This window comes from Podarcis gaigeae, assembly GCF_964106915.1.
Source record: "Podarcis gaigeae genome assembly, chromosome: 3".
In the NCBI taxonomy this organism is placed as follows: Eukaryota; Metazoa; Chordata; class Lepidosauria; order Squamata; family Lacertidae; genus Podarcis; species Podarcis gaigeae.
Genome location: NC_139680.1, coordinates 17,112,233 through 17,136,383, shown reverse-complemented (window position 1 = coordinate 17,136,383; position 24,151 = coordinate 17,112,233). Strand labels below are relative to the sequence as shown.

At 43.0% G+C, this 24,151-nt stretch overlaps 1 protein-coding gene across 1 annotated transcript in view; it reads right to left on the bottom strand.

Moving 5' to 3' along the window:
• Positions 1-24,151, bottom strand: part of PCSK2 (proprotein convertase subtilisin/kexin type 2) — a 119,738-nt gene that overhangs the window by 37,159 nt on the left and 58,428 nt on the right. The window contains exons 3-5 of the mRNA XM_083730340.1: positions 13,302-13,415; positions 12,221-12,329; positions 9,855-9,892 (exon numbers count right to left, since the gene is read on the bottom strand). Coding sequence (XP_083586466.1) covers positions 9,855-9,892; positions 12,221-12,329; positions 13,302-13,415 — 261 coding nt within the window. The remainder of the gene's footprint in view (positions 1-9,854; positions 9,893-12,220; positions 12,330-13,301; positions 13,416-24,151) is intronic.

The window sequence follows — 24,151 nt, the reverse complement described above, 5'->3', positions numbered from 1 at the left end:
TTAGCATTGTTTCCTTGCTACCGAGAGCACATTATCATTTCTATTTCTTCGACGAGATGCTGTCGGCAAGACTGCGGCCAACATTTTACCAGCAATTTACTGAATGTGTAAACTGATGGAATCCCTGCTATCATTAGCTGACTCAATAAGAGCTCCAGAATAACGTTAATCAGATACAGTGGTTTCTGCAACTGATTCGAGCATCGTTCAGCTCCTCTTCTGGGGAAACGTTAAGAAAACTCATCCATCATATGGATAAAAAATGTGCAGATACTGCAGCGGCAGCAAAAACCCTATCAAAGTGGCACATGTTGGCTGAAGCCAGACTGTATGGTACCCACTGTTGATTGTTCCTTTTATTTTAGCATATGCTGCGTCTATTTTGTATTGATGTGCACAGATGTGTGTGTTTTTCTGTCTGCCAACAGAAAATCCCCATCATTGAGCCCAGACACTGAGGTCCAGCTCCCTCACTGTGAGAAGTGAAGTTACAGGGAACCAGGCAGAGGGCCTTCTCAATAATGGCGCCTGCCCTGTGGAACACCCTCCCATCAGATGTCAAAGAAATAAACAACTATCTGATTTTTAGAAGACATCTGAAGGCAGTCCTGTTTAGGGAAGTTTTTAATGTTTGATGTTTTATTGTGTTTTTAATATTCTGTTGAGAGCCGCCCAGAGTAGCTGGGAAATCTCAGCCAGATGGGCGGGGTATTAATATATTATTATTATTATTATTATTATTATTATTATTATTATTATTATTATTACTATTATTACTATTATTACTATTATTATTACTATTATTATATAAAGATTGCCAAAGGCTGGTTATTTGCTTCACAGCTATATGCTGCAGTGTATTTAGATTTCCTCAAATATAAATGTGGCTATCACAACACCTCCGTCAAATGCTGGAAAGGAATGAGCATTTTCATGTCTGCAGCTGACAAATTAAGACCTGCTTGAGGAGGAGTGATGAAGCCCTAAGTAACATTTCTATACAGTACTGGTAATTGAAAAGGAACTATTAAAAGCCCTCGACCTTGAGACCTTTGTGAATCGTTTTGCAAAAGAGTGGTGCATTCAGCTTCTTCAGATCTAAAAATTTCTCCATTCCCTCTCAGCAAGTGACAATCTGTTCTGCCAGAGATGGCTATTCAGATACAAAACATGCACAGGCCCCAGGTATCTCAGGTTGCTCTTACCATATTTTTCCATGTATAAGATGCCCCCATGTATAAGACGCCTCCTATTTTGGGGGACTCCAAATTAAGAAAACACCCCTTAGCACTACCCATGTATAAGATATGCCCCAATTTTAAACCACTATTTTTGGTTTTTTTTTAAAAAAACCTAGTCTTATACATGAAAAAATACGGTACTTTCCTTTTGCTGAGAGTCTACATTCCTGGTCCTGCCTGTGCTGCTTCCTGAATCACTTGTTTTGATTGTCTGATTTGTATGTCAAAGAAATGTTTGTAACTCTACAGTGTTACCTTGGTTCTCAAACGCCTTGGTTCCCAAACACCGAAAACCCAGAAGTAAGTGTTTTCTAATGTTTTTCGGAAGCCAAATGTCTGATCTGGTTGTCGGCTATTATTTCTGCGGTGCCTGCACGAATCAGAAGCTGCACCTTGGTTGTCGAACATTTCAGAAGCCAAACAGACTTCCGGAACAGAGTAACTTTGGCGCTTTTGTTTTTGCTATTTATTTTGCATTTTTGTTTTTGAGGCTTTTTCGGTTAATTTGTTTTTGAGACTGTGTGGAACCCAGTTCAGCTACTGATTGATTGATTGATTGATTGATTGATTGACTGTGTGACTGCAGCAATAGATACAAGGCCCCATCCAAACAATGACTATCATCAGTGCAGGTAAGGAAATTTGTTATTTTATTTTTATCATCTACAATATTGTCTTATTTATTTTATAGTACAGTACATTGTTGATTGCTTTCATTTTATGGCTCAGTGGTCTCGTTAGATAGTAAAATTCATGTTAAATTGCTGTTTTAGGGGTTGTTTTTTAAAGTCTGGAGGGTTCTGGAAGCATCTCTGTGTGAAAGAAACAAGCAGAAGGTTCATGATATTTGGGTTATTCCTTCAGAGAAGCTGAATACAGCTGGCTTAAACTGGTTCTCTTATCTCTTCTGTCAAGGTCATGCAGACTATAAAAATAGGCCAGAAGGAGCCTATTTTCACTTCCACTTTCTATCTCTTTTCCTACTGGTGTGGTGTTCTGTACATAGTATGCTATAGTGTTATAAGTTATTGTAAGTTTAAGTTAAGTCTGCTACAACTGGATTTCTTATGGACAGTGCCAATCCTGAATGTATTGGTTTTGTCACCATTATGCCTTCAGTAGCAGTAAAGTTCTGTAGGATGAAATATTAATTGCCTTTGGTCTATTTTGGGGGGAATCCTGCAACGTGTTTAAGTTTTTACTCTGCTAACTATATGTAGGAATCTGCTCTGGATCAATATTGAGTAGAATTTCAATGACAGTAAAATGGCAGCCAGACTATGAAATATCTCTTTGGAATATGCTAAAACATGCAAAACAAAACAAGAACCCCACTCAGGGTAGAGTATACTCTGGCTAAACTCTGGACTTACGTTATTCAATTACTAGTTTAATTTACTGGTTGAAGGTTCCTGGTCCAGTCTCTATGTGAAGTAGAACTATGGGGATAAAAACGAATCAGCATGATTCCATTCATTGTCCTCTCCCATATACTTCTCCCTCTCTCTTTGTAAACACGAAATCCACAGCTGTTCTCCTCATATTCATCTTTTCAATAAACATCTCTCTCACATTGTGGTATAGCTTTATTATTCCTTCCAGAAGGTCTTTTATCCTGGAGAAGTTTTGCCTGGCAAAATTACCGGCTTTGTGTGTGTAGTCTGAGCTGTGTAGCAAACTGTGGAATACATTATGCTTCGTATTTTAATTATCAGCTCAGAATGAACGATCCTCTTGATGGAGAAAAATAATAATAATTCCTTGAAAGTCAAAGCTCCATGGAGTTTTAGTCTCAGAGATGAACATTACTTCTTATGTCAAACAAAGCCATCCCTCTGCTCCATCTTGGAGGAAATGTAGGATATAAATCTATCCAATCAATCAATAGATCTCTACTCTTACTTTGTAGAAAGGAGAACTTTAGATCTTTGAGCAAATTAAGGTGGTGCGTACTTTTCAGCATGCCCAGCAACCTTGCAAGTGAAGCTTTAAAAAACATAGTAAGGAGGAGAAGGGGCAGAAGTTCTGGGGCCCAGTACAAACATCTTGGGGACTTACCCTCTAACCATGGTCCTGGGAATCCCTATTAGAAAACAAGAGTTATAACTCAAAACCATGAGGCTTTCTTTATGAACATGAATACAGTGGTACCTCAGGTTAAGTACTTAATTCATTCCGGAGGTCCGTTCTTAACCTGCAACTGTTCTTAACCTGAAGCACCACTTTAGCTAATGGGGCCTCCCATTGCTGCCGTGCCGCTGGAGCATGATTTCTGTTCTCATCCTGAAACAAAATTCTTAACCTGAGGTAATATTTCTGGGTTAGCGATGTCTGTAACCTGAAGCGTATGTAACCTGAAGCATATGTAACCCGAGGTACCACTGTACTACAAGGAGAGTAACTATTATGATGATGCTAACATAAGCATACCAGACCTTAAAAACCACCCATACAGGGGCAGCAGTATTCCTTTACAGCAGAAAATGGACACTGGCATTTAAACCTAACAGCCAAGTGACAAGTTAATGGCTTGATTTAAATATTAATGATCCAGATGCCACTGCAAAAGATCAATTTCTTTACCAACCTCTGAGGCATTGTGCTGGTCATTTTGTTACGTTCTTCAAAAACATAAGAGGACAGAACAGAAGCCATCTGTCTAAGGCAGCAGGTTACAACTCTATAAGTCACAACGAGGTTTCAATGAAGTTATTATACAGGTTTGGATTCCGGTTTTATACATTTCCACCCCCACCCATACATACTTGGGGGAAAGTATGTAAGTTGGATAGACATGAACAGATGGTTGGCTTAGTATAATTGCACTAATGGAGGGTACAATATCTGCTTCAGAAATGAAACTTATGTGATAGCCAGAGTATCCTCAGCATCAGGGAACCAGCAGATTCATCTCTAAGAGTCCTTATTCACTGGGTAGGATGCATGGAGACTTGCTATTTAGGGTAACCTAAATTCAGTCAGCTGCTATTCTGGTTCTGAATTGCCTCTTAGTTCATTCTCAGGCACAGTGAAATGGTTCCCATGGAATATGGAGGTGGCATCAAAGACCTTCAGGTTTCAGAGGTTCCTGACTCTGAGCTGAGCAAGAAACTTTGAGCACTTCAGAAGTTTGAATGGTTATTACACATTCACCCTGGGGTCATCAGGCACTGAGAGTCAGTGGAAAAGTTCCTGAGATCTTCAACCACTGATGATTTCTTAGTTTCCTTTGCTATCTAGGAGCTGTATGCTGAGAACCTTGGGAGAAAGCTTCCTTGTTTGAATAAAATAGTATCGTGTAAATAACACCCCAGCTTGCAGCTTGTCTACAACAGACTAAACAGCCTGTTAAAATGTGTAAAGGTAAAGGGACCTCTGACCTTTAGGTCCAGTTTTGGACTCTGGGGTTGCAGCGCTCATCTCGCTTTACTGGCTGAGGGAGCCGGTGTACAGCTTCCAGGTCATGTGGCCAGCATGACTAAGCCACTTCTGGTGAACCAGAACAGCACACAAAAACGCTGTTTACCTTCCCGCCGGAGTGGTACCTATTTATCTACTTGCACTTTGACGTGCTTTCGAACTGCTAGGTTGGCAGGCGCAGGGACCGAGCACCTAGACTTTGTCACACTTTCTGTGATTTCATATCCCTGGACTTCAGACACCTCTTCCTCTCCTTTCCTCCCAATCCGTCCATCCTCCCTGGACTATCTCCACTTTATACAAGCAACAGTGATAAGCCCTTTGACATCCGAGTTGAGATGCATCTATTGCCACCCAATAAATGGGAAGCCAAAAGTCTTTCCCAACAGCTAGGCGTCTCTCCTTGCTGGACGAAAAATGCCAAAGAAAGAGAACAAAAGAACTTCTGCTCTCCTTCAGCTCTGGAATGGTGGTTGCGCAACAGCAGCTGCATCCATGTGTGGTTGTTGTTGCCGTATGTGAAGGGTAGCCAACTGTCATGGAAGAAAGCTAAGAGTTAGGGGATTGGTGGTGGGATAACTATGAGTGGTCAGAGGGAGGAGAAGAAGAAGCCAACTGGGAGGAGCAGGTGTCAGAAGCTGAAGAGCTAACAGGGTTTAGTCTGAGGCAGAGGAAGTCCAGAATTAGAGGCAGAAATGGAGGTTTGGGGGTGGGGGCAAGAGGCAGAGATGAGGCAGGCTGCTGAAGAAGCCAGGGGGTCTCGCTGTCCTACTGTGACCAGCTTCTTTCCTCCGCCGCCGTCTCCCAGAAACTGCAGAGGTATGGAGAGGGCAGAGCAAATGCAGGCAAGATGAAGGAGCCTCATATTGCTTGGAAAGGAACTGGGGAAGGAGAAGTCTTACAGAACTGTGGGAAGGCGGAGGATCTCAGTCCTCACAACTGTCTCATTGGGGCAAGATCTACTGGGAAGAGTTGATGTGCTAGGCCTAAGCTGTTTGGTTTCTTTGAACAGAGTCGATTTCACTGACACCTTGCGAGTTCATGCTGATCTGCTCTTGATATGCTCTCCATGTGTTGTTAAATTCCTGGCCATATGTCATGCTGACTGGGGCTGGCAGGAGGCCACCACTCCATAGAGCAATCCCTGCCTTACACCACATTGTAGATCACCACACTGGCAACACCTGCCTTCACCAAGCCAGGCTAGGTCCATCTAGCTCCCTAATGTCTAATTTCATAATAGGGGTCCTTCCCAACTGTCTGAGATATTTTGACCAGTCATCTCAGGGACCTGAGCCAGAACTTTCAACATGGGAAACATGCCTTTGACCACTGAGTTATGCTTTTCTAGAGTTAGAATATATCCCAGTGGCTAGTGAATGCTCTCAGCCACTGGTGCCTGTTGTAAGAACTTCATTCTATGCATCTCCCGAGTATAATTAAAAGCCATCTTTACGTTACTACATTCTCCTGTCATCTTTATTTAGAACAACCTATTCTACATCTCGTCACACCTCCGGTGTTGCTAGAGGGAATTCAAAAGGGCAATTCTAAATGTCACCCATCCTGCACAATATTTCACCAGCTCTATTTCCAATTTTCTTCTCTTGGCTGTGTGTGCCTTTTCTTCCCACTCAACAGAAGGTTTCTCATGGGGCGACTTCGGAGCTGTGTTAAATCATGGCAAGCATGACTCCATCTATCCTCAGCCTGACTCATTGCAGCAGAGAGCCCTACTGTGCAGCTGACATCAAGTTTGGGAGGCTTATATATGGGAATTCATAAACTTTGCAAACTGCTGGACCTATCTATCATAGATGAGAGGGTAAGCTAATCATGACAGACCATCTCCCTTTTCTAGGTACTTTTCTTATCTATTCTATATATTTTGATCCCTTGCCGATTAGGTTGGCAAGGTTGGCAATCAGGAGGTTGGAGGTTCGAATCCCTGCAATGGAGCAAGCTCCTGTTGCTCTGTCCCAGCTCCTGCCAACCTAACAGTTCAAAAGCACACCAGTGCATGTAGAGAAATAGGTACCACTATGGTGGGAAGGTAAACGGTGTTTCCGTGCGCCCTGGCTTCCATCACAGTGTCCCATTGCACCAGAAGTGGTTTAAACATGCTGGCCACAAGACCCAGAAAGCTTTCTGTGGACAAACACTGGCTCCCTCAGCCTGAAAGTGAAATGAGTGGCATAACCCCATAGTCGCCTTTGACTGGACTTAACTGTCCAGGGGTCCTTTACCTTTTTACCTATCCCGTTTACTCTTGGCTTACATTTTACTTCTTCAGATAAAGTTAGACACAACCTCCAGTCTCCTCAAGCCCAGCCCACAGTATAATCTTTTCTTCCCTAACATGAAAACATCTTGAAATTGCTCCTATGCAACAGGCACTTATTCTGCAAGTATGCATGCAATGAACTGTTGCAAGTTGGCATAGTTCTCTGCTGTATTCCAGTCCACATATGACTCCACATCTAAAATCAAAACAATCACACTCTTCAAAGCCTATATACTACTCTGCTCCTCCAATTTCTTCCCTGGCATCAATCTAAAGCAATCAGACTTTGCTCGGTATACCTCTGCTCTTGCCTGCAATTACTCAGACTCCCACACTGTTTTGAAGGACTCCTTTGTGATGTCCGTATGCCTTAATTTCCTGAAGTAAACAAAAGCCCTGCATCCCTTTAGGATGAATCCATCTCCAGATGCCTCGTTCATTGTGTGCTTGGTCTGATGCAAGCAGAATGACTCTTTTTTGCTTTGCTCCCCCCTCCCTTTTAGCTCAAAAGGCTTTGGAACGGGTTGTTATGTGCCTCAGTTTTGTTACCAATGTTATCAGGGCATTCACACTGTAAAACCTATCGAGCCAAGAAGGTCTTGCTTGATATTTTATGCAAGAAGAAATGGTCCTGTTGCATCTCAGCTAACGATTTAGGAGAATGAAAAATGGACCGTCCTGTATCATAAGTGCATTTGAATTCCTCCCCCCCACCCCCCCGTAAATATCTACATGCCATTTAAATATTTATTTATTTATTTATTTATTTATTGCCAGAAGATTGCCATCAGACAAGAAGGTGTTGGTCTGGGGTGCTCTTGTGTTTTTAAGAGAAGCTTAATTTGAGGAAATCAACTTTTCGTGTATGAGAGCATGATGACTTGTAACACCTGTAGACTTAGCATCTGTTGGCAACCCTACCCATATTCCTTTTTTGATGCATAATTTCATTCACTTTCTGAGATTATATCTGCAGCTATTTTGCGCCAAATCATGCCGTGGATTCATTAATACCTTCTTCCACCAAAAAGGCTTCCAGAGCAGATGGGAAAAGGCTTGTGGCTACGCAAATGTTGTTGGACTACAGCTCCCATCATTCCTCATGATAGTCCAGGCTGGCTGAGACTGATGGGAACTGGAGTCCTAAAAAATATCTGGAGATCATAGAGCATAGAATTGCAAAGCTAGAAGGGGCAATACAGAAATAACCACATCCAAAATAAGCTGTTTACCTAATTCCACCCCTCTTTTTCTCAGCTCTTTTTATGGAAATGAGTGCCTTATGTCGCCTTGAAAATGGAGGACAATAATTTTCAAAATGCTTTTTTTTTTACTGGTTTCTTTTGTTTCTTTTGAGGGGGGGGGAGCTGCTTCTCATAAAGTGGCAAAACCAACAAGATGCTGAATTCCTTACAGTTCAGCAGCTTGAGGCTCCATTTATAACAAAAGCTATTAAAAAGTGAATTCAGTATGGTGACAAATATGAGCCCCAGTTAAGAGAACAGGAAAAGACCCACCAATTATGGGAATAGAGTAAAATAGGTAAAGAACCTCTGGACGGTTAAGTCCAGTCAAAGGTGACTATGGGGTTGCGGTGCTCATCTCACTTTCAGGCCAAGGGAGCCAGCATTTGTCCACAGACATCTTTCCAGGTCATGTGGCCAGCATGACTAAACTGCTTCTGGTGCAACAGGACACCGTGATGGAAACAAGAGCGCAAGGAAACACCATATACCTTTCCGCTGCAGATGAACCTATTTATCTACTTGCACTGGTATGCTTTCGAACTGCTAGGTTGGCAGGAGCTGGGAGAGAGCAACAGGGAGCTCACCCTGTCATGGGGATTCAAACCACCGACCTTCTGATAGGCAAGCCCAAGAGGCTCAGTGGTTTAGACCACAGCATGAGCCACAATAGGAGGAAGCCTCCTAGGCAAAGAAGGCTCTGAATCCTGCCTCCTTCTCTTGTAACAATGGCAGTGTTCTCTAGAGGCATAAATGCATCTTGTTCTTGCATAGAGAGTTGTAATGTCAGTGTACCACTCAGGACTTGCTTGTCCTCATATCCAGAAGTGGTCAGGATCTTATGCTGTAAGTCATCTCGGCCCTCCAGATGTTTTTGAGACTACAATTCCCATCATCCCTGAGCACGGGTCTTGCTAGCTAGGGATCATGGGAGTTGTAGTCTGAAAACATCTGCAGGGCCAAGGTTGAGGAAGCCTGCTGTAAGTCATTATGCTAATATATTCATTCACCCAAAGTGATTTTTAAAACTGCTTTGAGGTTTGGTTATAGCCAAGTGGTATATAAATATCGAGGAATAAATAAATAATAATAAACCCATGTAACAGGAAGACTATTATATATTATTTTCCAAATTGGGACATGATCAATTATTTCCATGTTCTTTATTTTCATGATCTTTTACCATCACTGCAGGTCCATTGAGGACACGTGTCTTTGGCTCCCCAGGACCCTCATCAATTTTCCAGGTTTCTTTCAGATTCCTCACATTTTGAAATTATTCTTCTACCATAGCTTTCCAGTCTTCCTCCACTCTCCTTATTTCTTCCCATTCATATCACACATTTTGGGGGACTATCACACTTGCAACCACATCATGAAAGCTGAATTAGGAAATAGTTGTGGATGACACAATTTCTAATGTCGAGAATGAAAGCTTGTTTAGAGCTTGGCAACAATGTAATTTCCCCTGCCTACATATGTCACTGTTTTGTTCCATTCACAGAGGTGAATTTATCCATACCCACCATGGACTTTTACTTGCTTTATGTCCCAGTCTTATTCTTCATCTACATCAACAGCATATTTAGGTGGCAAACACGCCCAGTGGGTAAATATCTCCTCTAAAAAGAATGCCCAGAACAACATAGAACATTGTGTACTCACGTAGTTTGAAGCCAGATCTGGATGAAGGTAATCAATGCCTGCCAAATAGATAAATAAAGGATGGCAGATAAAACACTATCAGCACATTGACAAATGAAAATAGCAAAAAAAAGTTTTGGATAGCCACAGAATTAAATTGCTCTGCATATAAGCATGCTGCAAGGAATAAAATAAGTGCATACTTTGTATCCTTTGTTATTTAGACTACTGTTAAATGTTATACGTGCGGTTGCAAGAATTCAGGCATACCTTTGGGATCTGAGACAGAGGTTAGGGCTGTAAGAGCTATGGATTAGATTTACCCGTGGCCGTAACAACCTCTCAAAGGGACATGTTGACAAGCCATATTAATGTTTCTGGGTGAGCATTTTACGTTGCATTGTTCACTGCCCCCCCCCCCCCCGGTTTTATATTTTTAGTATGCGTTGCATTTTACCTTCTCAAGTCGCTTTGAAACTCTATTGTATAAAGCAAGTGCTTATTACAATGAATAATAATAATAATTCCCCACATTTCTGCATCAGTTGATGAATTTATAAAGAATAATTGGTCAGCATTTTCACGCATATTTCTACCAATAAGCATATATTTGCAAGTTGTTCGGTTCTTTTGCTGCAAATATATGTATTTTTATGCAAACTTTCACTTAATATTCTCATTTTTGTGCACACTATTTGGCTGCAGAAGAGCATCCAAAAATAATAATAATCAGAGAAGCGTGAATTTTGAAGGATAGCTATGTTTTGCTTCCTATATTGCTTTGGTAAACATGAATTAAGATAGTTTCTCATTACAATGTAAACCAAACTAAAAAAAATTCTGCCATGCACCCCTCAGCAGTAACAGATGGCATGGTAGGGTAGAAAAACTCACCCTACCTCCCAACAGCTGACTTACTGCTGCCTACCAGAAGGGAGAGGGACGAGGTGTCATAGTGTAAATGCACCAGCAGACCCAATCCTGTGTTCTTGCCAGTGTGTTTGCACTGCACAGAACTCCCTACCACCTCACCCCTTCCCCATCCTTCCTGGTACACAGCAGTAATCCAGTGATCAGGAGGTAAGCTGTGCACTGCCGCCACACCATATAGGAATTCACCAAAATTGAATTCCTCAAGTGTTCCTACTTTTAAAGCCCTAAATGACCTCGGCCCAATATACCTGAAGGAGAGTCTCCACCCCCATCATTCAGCCTGGATACTGAGGTCCGGCTCCAAGGGCCTTCTGGCGGTTCCCTCACTGTGAGAAGTGAAGTTACAGGGAACCAGGCAGAGGGCCTTCTCGGTAGTGGTGTCCGCCTTGTGGAATGCCCTCCCATCAGATGTCAAGGAAATAAACAACTATCTGACTTTTAGAAGACATCTGAAGGCTGCCTTCTTTAGCAAAATTTTTAATGTTTGATGTTTTTATCGTGTTTTTAATATTCTGTTGGGAGCTGCCCAGGATGGCTGGGAAAACCCAGCGAGATGAGCAAGGCATAAATAATATGTTGTTCTTGTTGTTTTTTGGGGGGAGGGGGACTTTCTATCAGCAATGTACTACAGAAATCATGTTTCATATCTGAAGCAAACAGAATTTAAAAGCTTGCTAGAGCCATGCCCAGGATTTTCTTGCATCAGTGAAATTGGTTTAAATCTATGGTTTGATTATTAGATTGCATGAAATACTACTCCTATTTCAGATTCTGCTTGCTCCCTCCAGTTAGCCAGGTCACATACATACCACTTCTGTGCTCAGTCACTGTGAAACGTGACAAGTCACTCTGTGGGCCCAAGTAAAATAAGCCAGGGAGCTACAAGGCATGTGCAAATGGATGGGGTGATGGGCAGACAAAAGGAGCTTCATTTCCCCTGTGGTGTATCTCTATTAACAATGATAGGTCCCTGTGGATCTGTTCCAGCACAGTTACATGGCTACTTATTTTTAGCAGAACGATAGAACACTTACAGCACAAATTTGAAATGCCCTGTAATGTACAGTGAGGCAGGCATTGATATATCTCACATGTTGCAATATAAATGGTAGCATGTGTGTTTGTGTGTGTAATTCTTCTAAGTTGCCCTAAAACTGCAGAGCCGATTTAATGACACAATTTCCTCTTTGAAACTCAGTTCTGCTGGGCAAAACAAAATAAGCTGACAGCTGTTGTACCTGAACTAAAATAGCGCTACCCATGGCACATTTTTGAGAATCATAATTATCCATGAAATGTAACCCAGGGGAGCTTTCTGTAGATGTTCCCTTGGCTGAAGTGAATCTCTTACAAAGTTCTCATTAAAATATCCATGTTTGGAAGTTATGCCTTATTTTAAAATCAGATTTCCCATGTGATACAGACTGAGAGTCATGATATTTTAGTTCACTTACCATCATCCATAATTCCTATAGTTACACCTTTCCCTGTGTAACCCAGCTCCCACGCTTCAGCTACATTCAGATCGAGTCCAGGAGTCCCATCTGCTTGCCCAGTGTTGATCTAATGCATAAAAAAATTAGAAAAACAAAACACACGAGAATTATTTGCTTGGCACAAAACAGACTGTTTACATCCACAGAGAGTCTACTTGATCCATCTGCCACAGGCTAGCCTTCGTTTGCTTGGGAAGGAGGCACTAAGTCCAGGAATGCTGGCAATAAAATAAGAGAAGGTTTTTTAAAAGATTTGGATGCAATGGGACTGATGCATTTCATTGCTCAGTCAGAACCAGAGGTTTGCTTTAAAATCTGGCTTGAGTGACAGATCACAGCCTGTGATCATGCAATAATAAAAATGATTATGCCTCTGAATATGTCGAAGGTTAATTTGTATCAAGCCAGACCATTGGCCTATTTAACTCAGTAAGGGACCCCTAGATGGTTAAGTCCAGTCAAAGGTGACTATGGGGTTGTGGCACTCATCTCTGCTTTCAGGCCAAGGGAGCTAGCGTTTGTCTACAGACAGCTTTCCAGGTCATGTGGCCAGCATGACTAAACTACTTCTGGCACAACAAAGCACCATGATGAAGGCCAGAGTGCACGGAAACACCATTTACCTTCCTGCTGGAGCGGTACTTATTTATCTACTTGCACTGATGTACTTTCGAACTGCTAGGTTGGCAGGAACTGGGACAGAGCAACAGGAGCTCACCCCATCACAGGGATCTGAACCACTAACCTTCCAATCAGCAATCCCAAGAGGATCAGTGGTTTAGACCACAGCACCACCCACATCTCAGTATTGTCTACATTAACTGACAGCAGCTCTGCAGGGCTATCTCTGTCTAGGCAGGGCTGTCGTTGGCAAATCGTCCTTTCAAAAGAGCTTAACTTTAGCTTCATCGTGTCAAAAAATAATTGGAAGTAATAGGGTGTGTTTGCTATATTCTTCCATACCAAGACATGCTTGAGGACTGCAGAAATCTGAAATTGCTTTCCTGATGGAGAGGGATGGAAGTTCAATGTTGCTTACCAAGTACCACTGCTTTGTAAATAAAGGATCATTCATGTTGATGTCTATTTCATTGATATCTCTGTAGCCTCTCTTCCTCCTCCCAAAGCCTTCTTGCTGCACAGCCTTCTTCACCTGCAACAGTAATTGTATTAAAAGGTTATTACCATATGTGGTGTTTGCCCTCCTATGCTGGGTCATAAGGAAAGGGTTAAATGAGTGTGAAGTGATTGGCAAGTGGGAACCCAAGGGGAGGAGTTAGAGTTAGAGTTAGAGTTAGAGTTAGAGTTAGAGTTAGAGTTAGAGTTAGAGTTAGAGTTAGAGTTAGTTAGAGTTAGAGTTAGAGTTGTGAAGAAGTCAGTCGGCTGTTAGAGAAGAGAGAGGGAGGATAAATCTGTGGGTTGGGATAGTTTGATGTGAGACAGTGAGAGAATCTGTTAAGAGGAGTCAGATAGACAATTGGGATAATCAGTTAGGAGTTATTAGGAAGGTATTGGCCGGTAAAGAAACTAAGATTAAGAAACTGACAAGAAAAATTATCTGAAACCATAAACTTGTTAAAGCTTATAAAATAAACTTGTTTATTTGGTTTAATGTTAAGAACTGTCTGGACTCCGTGTGTACCCAAGAGAAATGGGTTGGTGGCAGTGGGGAAGCAATCACAGCGGTGGCACAGGGATCAATAGACCGTCAAACGTCTGGGGACCCTGTGTGATCGCCACACCATATCATTGGTATTTGTGAAACAAGGGTATTGCCTTGTAGTTTACCATCTTGTACTTTTTTTTAGTATGGGGAGGAATCTAAACACAGGAGCAGAGATAGAGAAGGAGCACCTCTCTTCCCCGGGTCTACGCTGCACCTGGGAGATGTGTGGAAGGTAGCTTCCTCAGCACTGACCCAATTCTACCAGGGCGCAGCTCCATTCATGGATCAGGCCTGACCTGGGGGCAGAAGCGGCAGAGGGGAGGAACTGTGGCAGCAGCATTGCCGCACCTCTCCTCTGCTGGGCTCCAGCATGCAAGGGAGGTGATGACAGCCCCTGCGGGGAGATCGTCCTCACACTACTGACTATGCCAGTGGCTCCTGCAAATGGTGGACCAGAGTTGCTGGCTTGGGCACATCACTGGGGCTGCACTGCAGCAGTGGCAGCCTCTCTTCTCCTGCCCGCTGTCCAGCAGCCACTACAAGCTGCAAAAGGGTGGAGGCCAGCAGTGGCGGCCATGGAGAGGCTCGGCCAGCTCATCGTCCTCCCAAAGCTCAGCAGCGGTTCTGGAGAGCGGAAGCAGGACAATCCCAGATCCAAACAGAAGCCAGGAATGCTTCTGTGAATCCAAGATGTCCCCAGTAAAATCAGGGCAGTCAGGGATCTGGTCTTTCCATTTTCTGTTCTGGAGTTATCTCAATGAGTATTGGTGTCCAGTTCCATTCTGCTACTGATCAACATCCATCCATTCCCAATACAGTGGTACCTCAGGTTACATACGCTTCAGGTTACATACGCTTCAGGTTACAGACTCCGCTAACCCAGAAATAGTGCTTCAGGTTAAGAACATTGCTTCAGGATGACAACAGAAATCGGGCTCCGGCGGTGCGGCAGCAGCAGGAGGCCCCATTAGCTAAAGTGGTGCTTCATGTTAAGAACAGTTTCGGGTTAAGTACGGACCTCTGGAACGAATTAAGTACTTAACCTGAGGTACCACTGTACCCCCTTCAGGAAGTCAGATTCACACATGTTATACCAGTTACACCGTTACATACTTAGCTTCTGCACGCACACTCTTTTGCCCTTCCTCTGTGTTTGAAGCAGAGGTGGGCTACCATCAGCTCATCAATCCTTGTGTTCAAACACAGGGAGCAAGTGGGAGCAATTCTGGGAAGAAAGGAAGCAGTTCCATAGAACAGCAACGGCCATCCTTGTTGTGCTTTGGGATTTCCATATTAAGTGCTCTCAAGCTTCGTGCGTTAATAGGCAGCAGAAGTGGGATCGCATACGTAAATGGAGCACCGAATCATTAAGAGGTGATTCATCTACAAGCCCCTGTTTGTGCTCTTTGAAAAAGGGGTACCCAATTGAATTAAAACTGGAAAACCTACAGCTGGCGAAAGAGAACACGGTATTTTCAGAGCACCTAATTAACCAGCGGAACATTACTATGTCACAAGGCTTTATTGAGGTGGAGCGCTAAGAAGGATTCAGAAAAAGGATTAAAGCTTAACGTGAATGAGGATTTTATGACTATGGTGAACAAGGTATAGAGAGAATGAAAGTGCAGCTGCCAGGTTGGGCAGAAGCCAACTGTGGATGGTTTTAAAACTGTATCAGCTTCCTAAGGTAAGTGATGAGGTTAATGCTAATGACTTTTGTGTCCATAGTGTATTTATTCTGATTTCTTTCTCACCCTGACCCCATGGAGTTAATGCACAAAAAAGGGAACATCTTTAACAGTGCATAAGCCATGGCAATGTACAGTTTTGTTGTTTTGTTTTGTTTTGTTTTGGTTTGGTTTGGTTTGGTTTGTTGTTTTGTGTTTTGTTTTGTTTTGTTTTGTTTAGAAGAAGAGTTTGGATTTGATATCCCACTTTATCACTACCCTAAGGAGTCTCAAAGCGGCTAACATTCTCCTTTCCCTTCCTCCCCCACAACAAACACTCTGTGAGGTGAGTGGGGCTGAGAGACTTCAGAGAAGTGTGAATAGCCCAAGGTCACCCAGCAGCTGCATGTGGAGGAGCGGAGACGCGAACCCGGTTCCCCAGATTACGAGTCTATAGCTCTTAACCACCACTACACCACACTGGCTCTCATGGCAATGTACAGTTGACAAAACTCGAGTTGAGCTTTATCTCTGATGGTTCAGAATTGTTTCCCCTTCCCCACACACAATGGAATGTCCAGTGGGCCACAAATTCCCAATAAGATTTGTGTCTGCTGGCATCTATCCATTTATCTGATGCCCTCCGGATTTTTGAGCAGTACAACTCCCATCAGCCCTGACTAGCCACATTGGGTGAGGTTGATGGGAGTTGTAGTACTTGGGGAAGGCTACCATCCTATTAAGTGGGAAATCTTTGAAACAACAAGGCCATCCAATTCCCTGGCAGGCTTTCAAGGATAGCAGCAGAGCTGGTTTAATATCTGGGAATTGGTTTTATTGTTTTTCACACACTTGCCTTACCGCTTGCATTTTTGCTCTTCTTTTCCAATTATGTTCTATTATTGTTGCTGCTGCTGCTGCTTTAAATATTGTTAGCCAGATGGCAGGATGCATTCATAAATAAATAAATTAAAATTATGCAATGAGATTGGCTCTGTAATTTGAGTTGAATCCTTACAGTGTCGGGGGCGGGGGAAGTCATATACTGTACATATGGCTGCTGGGCTAGTGAGGAGAAAAATGCCTTAGGGATGGAGCCAGTGGAAGGATCTCTTAAGGTATTGGCTTCCACTAGGAACTAGCTCTGTCTCTGTGGACTCAGCTATACAGCTGCAAATAAAACATTTTAAATGTGTTGTAAAGTGCAATATACAAATGTGACACTAGATGGCAATGGTGAGCTATGGGAAATTCAATATATATTTTTCAAAACGTTTTTTGAAAAAGCATTTTCACAGCATTTTTATATGTGTGTAGATTCCACCTGTATGTATTGTTTCATATTTACAAGGCATGAATTACTGTGAACAAATAAATCAACAGAACAGAACTCAAAAGCATACTTCAAAGGAATTATGGGATTGTGTTGAACTTCAAGTGGTTGTACACTTGCAAAATCCCACTGACAGTGGAGAGCTTAGGGCAAGATTTGCATAGATGTTAATATTTTTTCTGCTTTGGTTGTCTTGCTAACCCTATACTTTATTTGATGTTTATGGTTTGCAGATCAGAAAAATGAAACTGGGAATACATTAGTGAGAGCCGTCTATCACCGAAAACACATGCCTCTAGCCTTGGGGAATTCTCAACAAAGCATTGATTGCATTAATCATTAAGTACTGCTATAGCTCCTGGGACTCCATGGACTTCTTGCAGTCCATTGGACTCTCAAGAGTCTCCTATGGTGCTGGAGGAGACTCTTGAGAGTCCCATGGACTGCAAGAAGATCAAACCTCTCCATTCTGAAGGAAATCAGCTCACTGGAAGGACAGATCCTGAAGCTGAGGCTCCAATATTTTGGCCACCTTGTGAGAAGAGAAGACTCCCTGGAAAAGACCCTGATGTTGGGAAAGATTGAGGACACAAGAAGGGGATGACAGAGGACGAGATGGTTGGACAGTGTACTCGAAGCTACCAGCATAAGTTTGACCAAGCTGCAGGAGGCAGTGGAAGACAGGAGTGCCTGGTGTGCTCTGGTCTATGGGGTCACAAAGAGTCGGACATGACTAAACGACTAAACAACAACAACAACATAGTTCCTGGGAGAATATCCTTCATTAGAGCCGGCATTTTCTGATATTCCAGAGTGATATATGTATGTTCATCAAAAGACAAGAGAGGTTTTCTTGATAGCTGGGAATCTCCCTCTAGCTTTTGGGCTGTGAAACCCGCTATAATCCTGGAGAAACTGACAATTGGTAGGAGAAGGCTGAGAAACAGCACGGGTCCAGTTTGCAATATGAATTTAAAGAGAACCAAACAGGGGAAATCAAGAATTGTGGGTTGGTTAAAGCATCTCCGGATTTACTTGTTCTCTTTGGGACACAATTCAGGATTGTTTGTTTGTTTGTTTTATTTAAATTTATATACTTCCCAAGGAACCAGGAAGACCAAAACTTCAACAAAGAATGGGGAAATTTTATAATTTATTTTGGAGACCATTTTAAGCAAGATGAAAACACTAGCAGGATTGTGATAACACTTGTAACGTAGCAGGAACTATGGAGACAATAGAGTTATATAAAACATGGACTATTGAAAAAGATGCAGCAGGAAAGGTGTGATTTGTATGGTTGTATTGTTATAATTTTGTATAGGTAAAGGTAAAGGGACCTCTGACCATTAAGTCCAGTCGTAACCGACTCTGGGGTTGCAGCGCTCATCTCACTTTATTGGCTGAGGGAGCCGGCGTACAGCTTCCGGGTCATGTGGCCAGCATGACTAAGCCGCTTCTGGCGAACCAGAGCAGCATATGGAAACGCTGTTTACCTTCCCACCAGAGTGGTACCTATTTATCTACTTGTACTTTTGATGTGCTTTCGAACTGCTAGGTTGGCAGGAGCAGGGACCAAGCAACGGGAGCTCACCCCGTCACGGGGATTCGAACCACCAACCTTCTGATTGGCAAATCCTAGGCTCTGTGGTTTAACCCACAGCGCCACCCACGTCCCGTATAATTTTGTATATGTAAAAGCAAATAAAAAATAATTATCTCCCTCTCTCCCTTCATCCAAAGATCAAAGGGAAAGGTTTATGGCATAAAAATGCAAAATGAAAACAATACAAAATACAAAACAAAACAAGCAAACAAATAGAAAAACTAATAGCCTTAGCAAACACCTTGATGGTTAAGAGCAGTTCCACAATAGAACCAGATTCTTAGAGAGGTGATGGGCTCTCACTTACGGGAGATCTCCAAGCAAAGAATGCACAAGGGATGGATTTCCAGCATCAAACAGGGGGTTGGAGTAGAGGAATGTTTGTTAAGCAGGAGAATGGACTCTAGTGTGCTTATTAACTCTTTATTCTCACATCAACCCTGTCAGGTAAGTTGTTTTACAACATAGCAGCTGACTTCAGATTAGCCGAGTTTGAATGTGAGCTCTGATCAAAGCCAGTACACTTCCTAGCTAATTGAGATAGCTTCATTAAGAAGAGTACACTTGTATGGTACACAGACAATGAGAAATAGCAAAGTGATTTGCAAGAATGGGGGGGGGGGATCCTTAAGGCAATAGCAAACATACTACTTTTTAAACACAGTCGTAAAATTCAAGATGTTTAACAATGGACATTACATACTTGTGTTTCAGGTCTACACTTAAAATATCATAGATGTATGCCTATTGCTATGCCATTTCTGTTTAATAATGTAATCTAATTCCCAATTGCAGTCCCCCTATTTAGAGCTCTCCCTCTCACCCATGCCTAGATCATTAACAAACGCCTTGCTGTGACTCCATTAGAGAAAAGGCTCCACATACTTCGGAAGATAGCCTCGTGATTATAAAATACCAACAAGGAAAAAAATGACACCTAAGTATTGAGTTTTAATATACTTCCACTTAGGCATGGTGCATAAAATAACTGGGATGCTAATAAACCAGCAGGACAGTGAGGCAGAACAAATTAACAAATTCATCTATCGACTTCATGACTACTCCGGGGGGAGCGCAAGCATCCTAACATCGTAAACTGAAAGCATGCTGTGCGCTCCAAGGAATGGCAAGAAAATAGCCTCTGCATCTTAATGCAGCAACGTGAGCAGGGCTGATGAGCAGGATTGGCTAAGAGCATCATCCTTGCTGCCTTCAATGTGCTGCACTAGGAAGGATGAGTCCTTCCCCATCCCCCTGCCCCCACCCCAGCATTATTCCCATGGCTATCTTCACCCAAGCTCCAAATCCAAATCCTACCCTTTTTAACAGCGCATGACAAAAAGATACAGAGAGATCCCCATTGGAACTGTTGCCTGAGATATGTGTGTGAGCTCGCTTATACAACATATTTGCATTTGCAGACTTTTTTTTTTTTTGGCCATAACAGAGACAAATTTGTTTGTTTGTTTGTTTGTTGAATTTATATACTGCCTTATACCCAGAGGTCTCAGGGTGGGTCACAGAATAAAATCAAGATATAAAACCACAAAATATATAATGAAAATAAAAACAACAACACAGTAACACCCCCCTAAAAAAAAGAGACACGTTTTAAAAGGGCGTAGGATGTCAATCAGATCAACCAAAGACCTGGTTAAAAAGGAATGTTTTTGCCTGGTGCCTAAAGGTGAACTTCCCTGGGGAAAGTATTCCACAGACAGGGAGCCACTGCAGAGAAGGGCTGTTAAAATGTGAGAAATGGGACTGACAGTACTCTCCTGATCTACATCCCTAAACTGGTTCGGGCATTCACAACTCAAAGCTCAAGATGAATTCACTTTCCTAGGCATATCATTATGGGTATCCTGTGAAGAGAGTGCTTGAATACTGTAGCCAGAATAGCACCCTCTGGATATTATAAGACAATTCTCATCATCTCATTGAAAGAGATAGGTTTGCTTAGTGTGGGGAAGGGATGTTTAAAAGGGAAACATCAAATACCACATACTAATAATGCTATAGAAGAAACATCAGCATGCTGAAGGGTTTTGTACCTTGGCTGTCCTTTGAAAGATGGGCCCTGGGAGGCAGGAAGGGGAGGAAGATATATTACCCTCTCCAGAGGGCATGCTTAATGCTCCCATGGCAAGTTATCAAGTGACTCTTGTGTCACTAACCCAAAAAGAACACCCTTTTCCAATGCATGACATCTTATTAGTTTTCCTTTTCCTAAAATGTAAGCAGAATCCACAGTCACTTCCCTTCACTGCTACAAAACAGTGGGTGGAGTCATAAAGATGCCCAGAAGGGCTGGCTGAAGCATTTAAATTATTCCTGATCTTAATCTTTTAAATGTTCCCTAAGACTCCCATGGAGCATTATCAGCACAGAATGTAGATGCTGCTGGGAAAGTCTACTTACATCTCCGTCCACTTTCTCTCTCACTCGCTGAATGATCAAACTAAAGGAAATGGCTATGCCTCTAGAGCCCTAGTGACCAAGGAGCCAGCAGAGGGAGGTGTCACAATGAAGGGTGTGTCACAAGGACCTCCGCAACCTAGCAACCACCAGCCCTCAACTGACACTACTCTCAACTGACACTACTAGCTTTCCTTAAAGTAAAGGTAAAGGTACCCCTGCCCGTACGGGCCAGTCGTGTCCGACTCTAGGGTTGTGCGCTCATCTCACTCTATAGGCCGGGAGCCAGCGCTGTCCGCAGACACTTCCGGGTCACATGACCAGCGTAACAAGCTGCATCTGGCGAGCCAGCGCAGCACACGGAACGCCGTTTACCTTCCCGCTAGTAAGCGGTCCCTATTTATCTACTTGCACCCGGGGGTGCTTTCGAACTGCTAGGTTGGCAGGCGCTGGGACCGAACGATGGGAGCACACCCCGCCGCGGAGATTCAAACCGCCGACCTTGCGATCAGCAAGTCCTAGGCGCTGAGGCTTTTACCCACAGCGCCACCCGCGTCCCTAATATATTAATTTTAATCCATGTTAATATATTAATTTTAATCCATGGCTTTTAATCCATGTTCAGCCCCAACACATTTTAAAAGGGAATAGGATGTCAATCAGATCACCCAAAGGCCTGGTTAAAAACGAACATTTTTGCCTGGCTCCTAAAGGTATATAATGAAGGCACCAGGTGAACTTCCCTGGGGAGAGCATTCCACAGATAGGGAGCCACTGCAGAAAAGGCCTGCTCTCATGTTGCCACCCTAAGGACCTCACAAGGAGGAAGCACATGAAGAAGGGCCTCAGAAGATGATCTCAGGCTCTGGGTAGGTTCATATGGAAAGAGGCGGTCCTTGAGGTATTGCGGTCCTGAGCCATTTAAGGCTTTATAGGTCAAAACCAGCACTTTGAATTGGGCCCAGAAACTAATTGGTAGCCAGTGCAGTCAGACCAGGATTGGTGTGATGTGCTCAAACCCTCCTGCTCCAATGAGCAGCCTGGCCACTGAATTCTACAGCACCTGAAGTTTCTGAACCATCTTCAGAGGCAGCCCTACATATAACACATTGCAGTAATCTAACCTTGAAGTTACCAGAGCAACAGCAGTTAGGCTGTCCCCGTCCAGATAGGGTTGTAGCTGGACCACCAGCCAAAGCTGACGGAAGGCACTTCATGCCACTGAGACCACCTGAGCCTTGAGAGACAGCAAAGGATCCAGAAATATCCCCAAGCTATTCATTAAACTTATTAGTTGATTGCTACCCAAAATGTCTCTGAGCAACTTACATTTAATGCATAAACATAAGCGGATTTTTTTATATAACGGGGAAAATAGCTCCAGGGAATAGCTGTTTCACAACACCTCAGGAGACTAGGTGAGCAAAGCAGAAAGTCTGGAATGGAAGAAGTAGACACCAAGCTATCTAAGAAAAAAGATAGGGTTGGCTCAATAATGAAATCTCGCTGGCTTAAAACTTGGCTAATATTCCTGTCCCTCCATTTCCATTTGCTTCTTCCACTGTTCCCCATTCCCTCTAAACAATGCCCAGGGTCCAGGGGAATGCTGCTCCCCTCCATCTTTGAAGTCTCTCTGTGCTGTAATAGCCTGGCCTAAACATGCAGCAGATGGTGTAGCAGAATGGATTGTGACTCTATGGGTGGAAGAGGCCACTTTTCAGTGCTCCTCATGGAAACAGAAAACTAAAACATAAAAGAGAGAACAGTGTTTTTCCAGCCCTTTCCCTGCTGTCTCTGCACTCAAAAAGACAAAAATAAAATCGCCCATGCATTCTATCCTCCCACTGCAAGATTCTTATCCCTCATTTCTGCTGCATGGGAAGACTGGGTGATTCTCTGGGCTCAACATCACCACCAATCCATTTCTGAGAAGGGAAAAAAGCTCCTCAATACCACAAGCATATACACAGACTTTAAAGGAGTATTAAAGAACTAATCGCTTTTATAAACCCATCCTCTTCCCTGATCAATTTTTACTTTCTTAAAAGCCTTGTTAGACCCTCAATCTTAATTTTCTGCAGTTTATTGGTTCAATCGGTTGCGGTGCTCTTTGAAAGGCTGTGCAGCCAGCGAGTCTGCAAAAATCAATACATATCACAGACGGGAATACATTGGAGGAGCAAAAGGTAAGGTAGCAGGCAGTCACAGTTAAGCTGCTGTATTTGACACCCAGAAAAAGGATGTGTTCACAAACATCCCCCCCCCCCACACACACACAACCACACTGCATGCAACCTGAACCAGACTATGGTGAACCATAAATATAGACAATTTAGTGTCCAGGGGGCTGGGGGAGTTTAGTGATGTGACAAAAAAAAGGATGCCATATTGCTTTGCAAGCACAATATCAGCGTTCAAAAGTCTGACCAAAAAAGCTGATGATTTGCTTCTATTCTTCTAAAGCAGACCTGCAGAAAGTGTGACCCACCAAAGGTTTAAAGAAAAAAGAAAAAAAGGTAAAGAACCCCTGGATGATTAAGTCCAGTCAAAGGTGACTATGGGGTTCTCACTTTCAGGCCAAGGGAGCCAGCATTTGTCCATAGACAGCTTTCCGAGTCATGTGGCCAGCATGACTAAACCGCTTCTAGCACAATGGAACACAGTGACAGAAACCAGAGCACATGGAAACGCCATTTATCTTCCCACCGCAGTGATACCTATTTATCTACTTGCACTGGAGTGCTTTCAAACTGCTAGGTTAGCAGGAGCTGCGACAGAGCAATAGGAGCTCACCCTGTCGCGAGGATTCGAACCGCCAAACTTATGATCGGCAAGCCCAAGAGGCTCAGTGGTTTAGACCACAGTGCCACCCATGTCCCACCAAGGGAAACACAGCTCACCTTCAGCAATATAAGGCAGCCCTCCAGAAAGCTCAATAGACTTCCTCTTTTGACCACTTACTTGTGGGTCAGAAATAGATTTATTCAATTTACGTATCCTTCCACGAAAAATGACTCCCAAGGCAATTTACAGCGAAAATATACAATGTACAATACAACAAAATAAATGTACAAAAAGTGCTCATCCACACACACACACACACACAACCACACACAACATAATTAACATCCCAACCGCAGAGGCTGGCTATCAAGAACTGGGAATGCTAGAAGAACATGAAAATATAACCACATGGCTA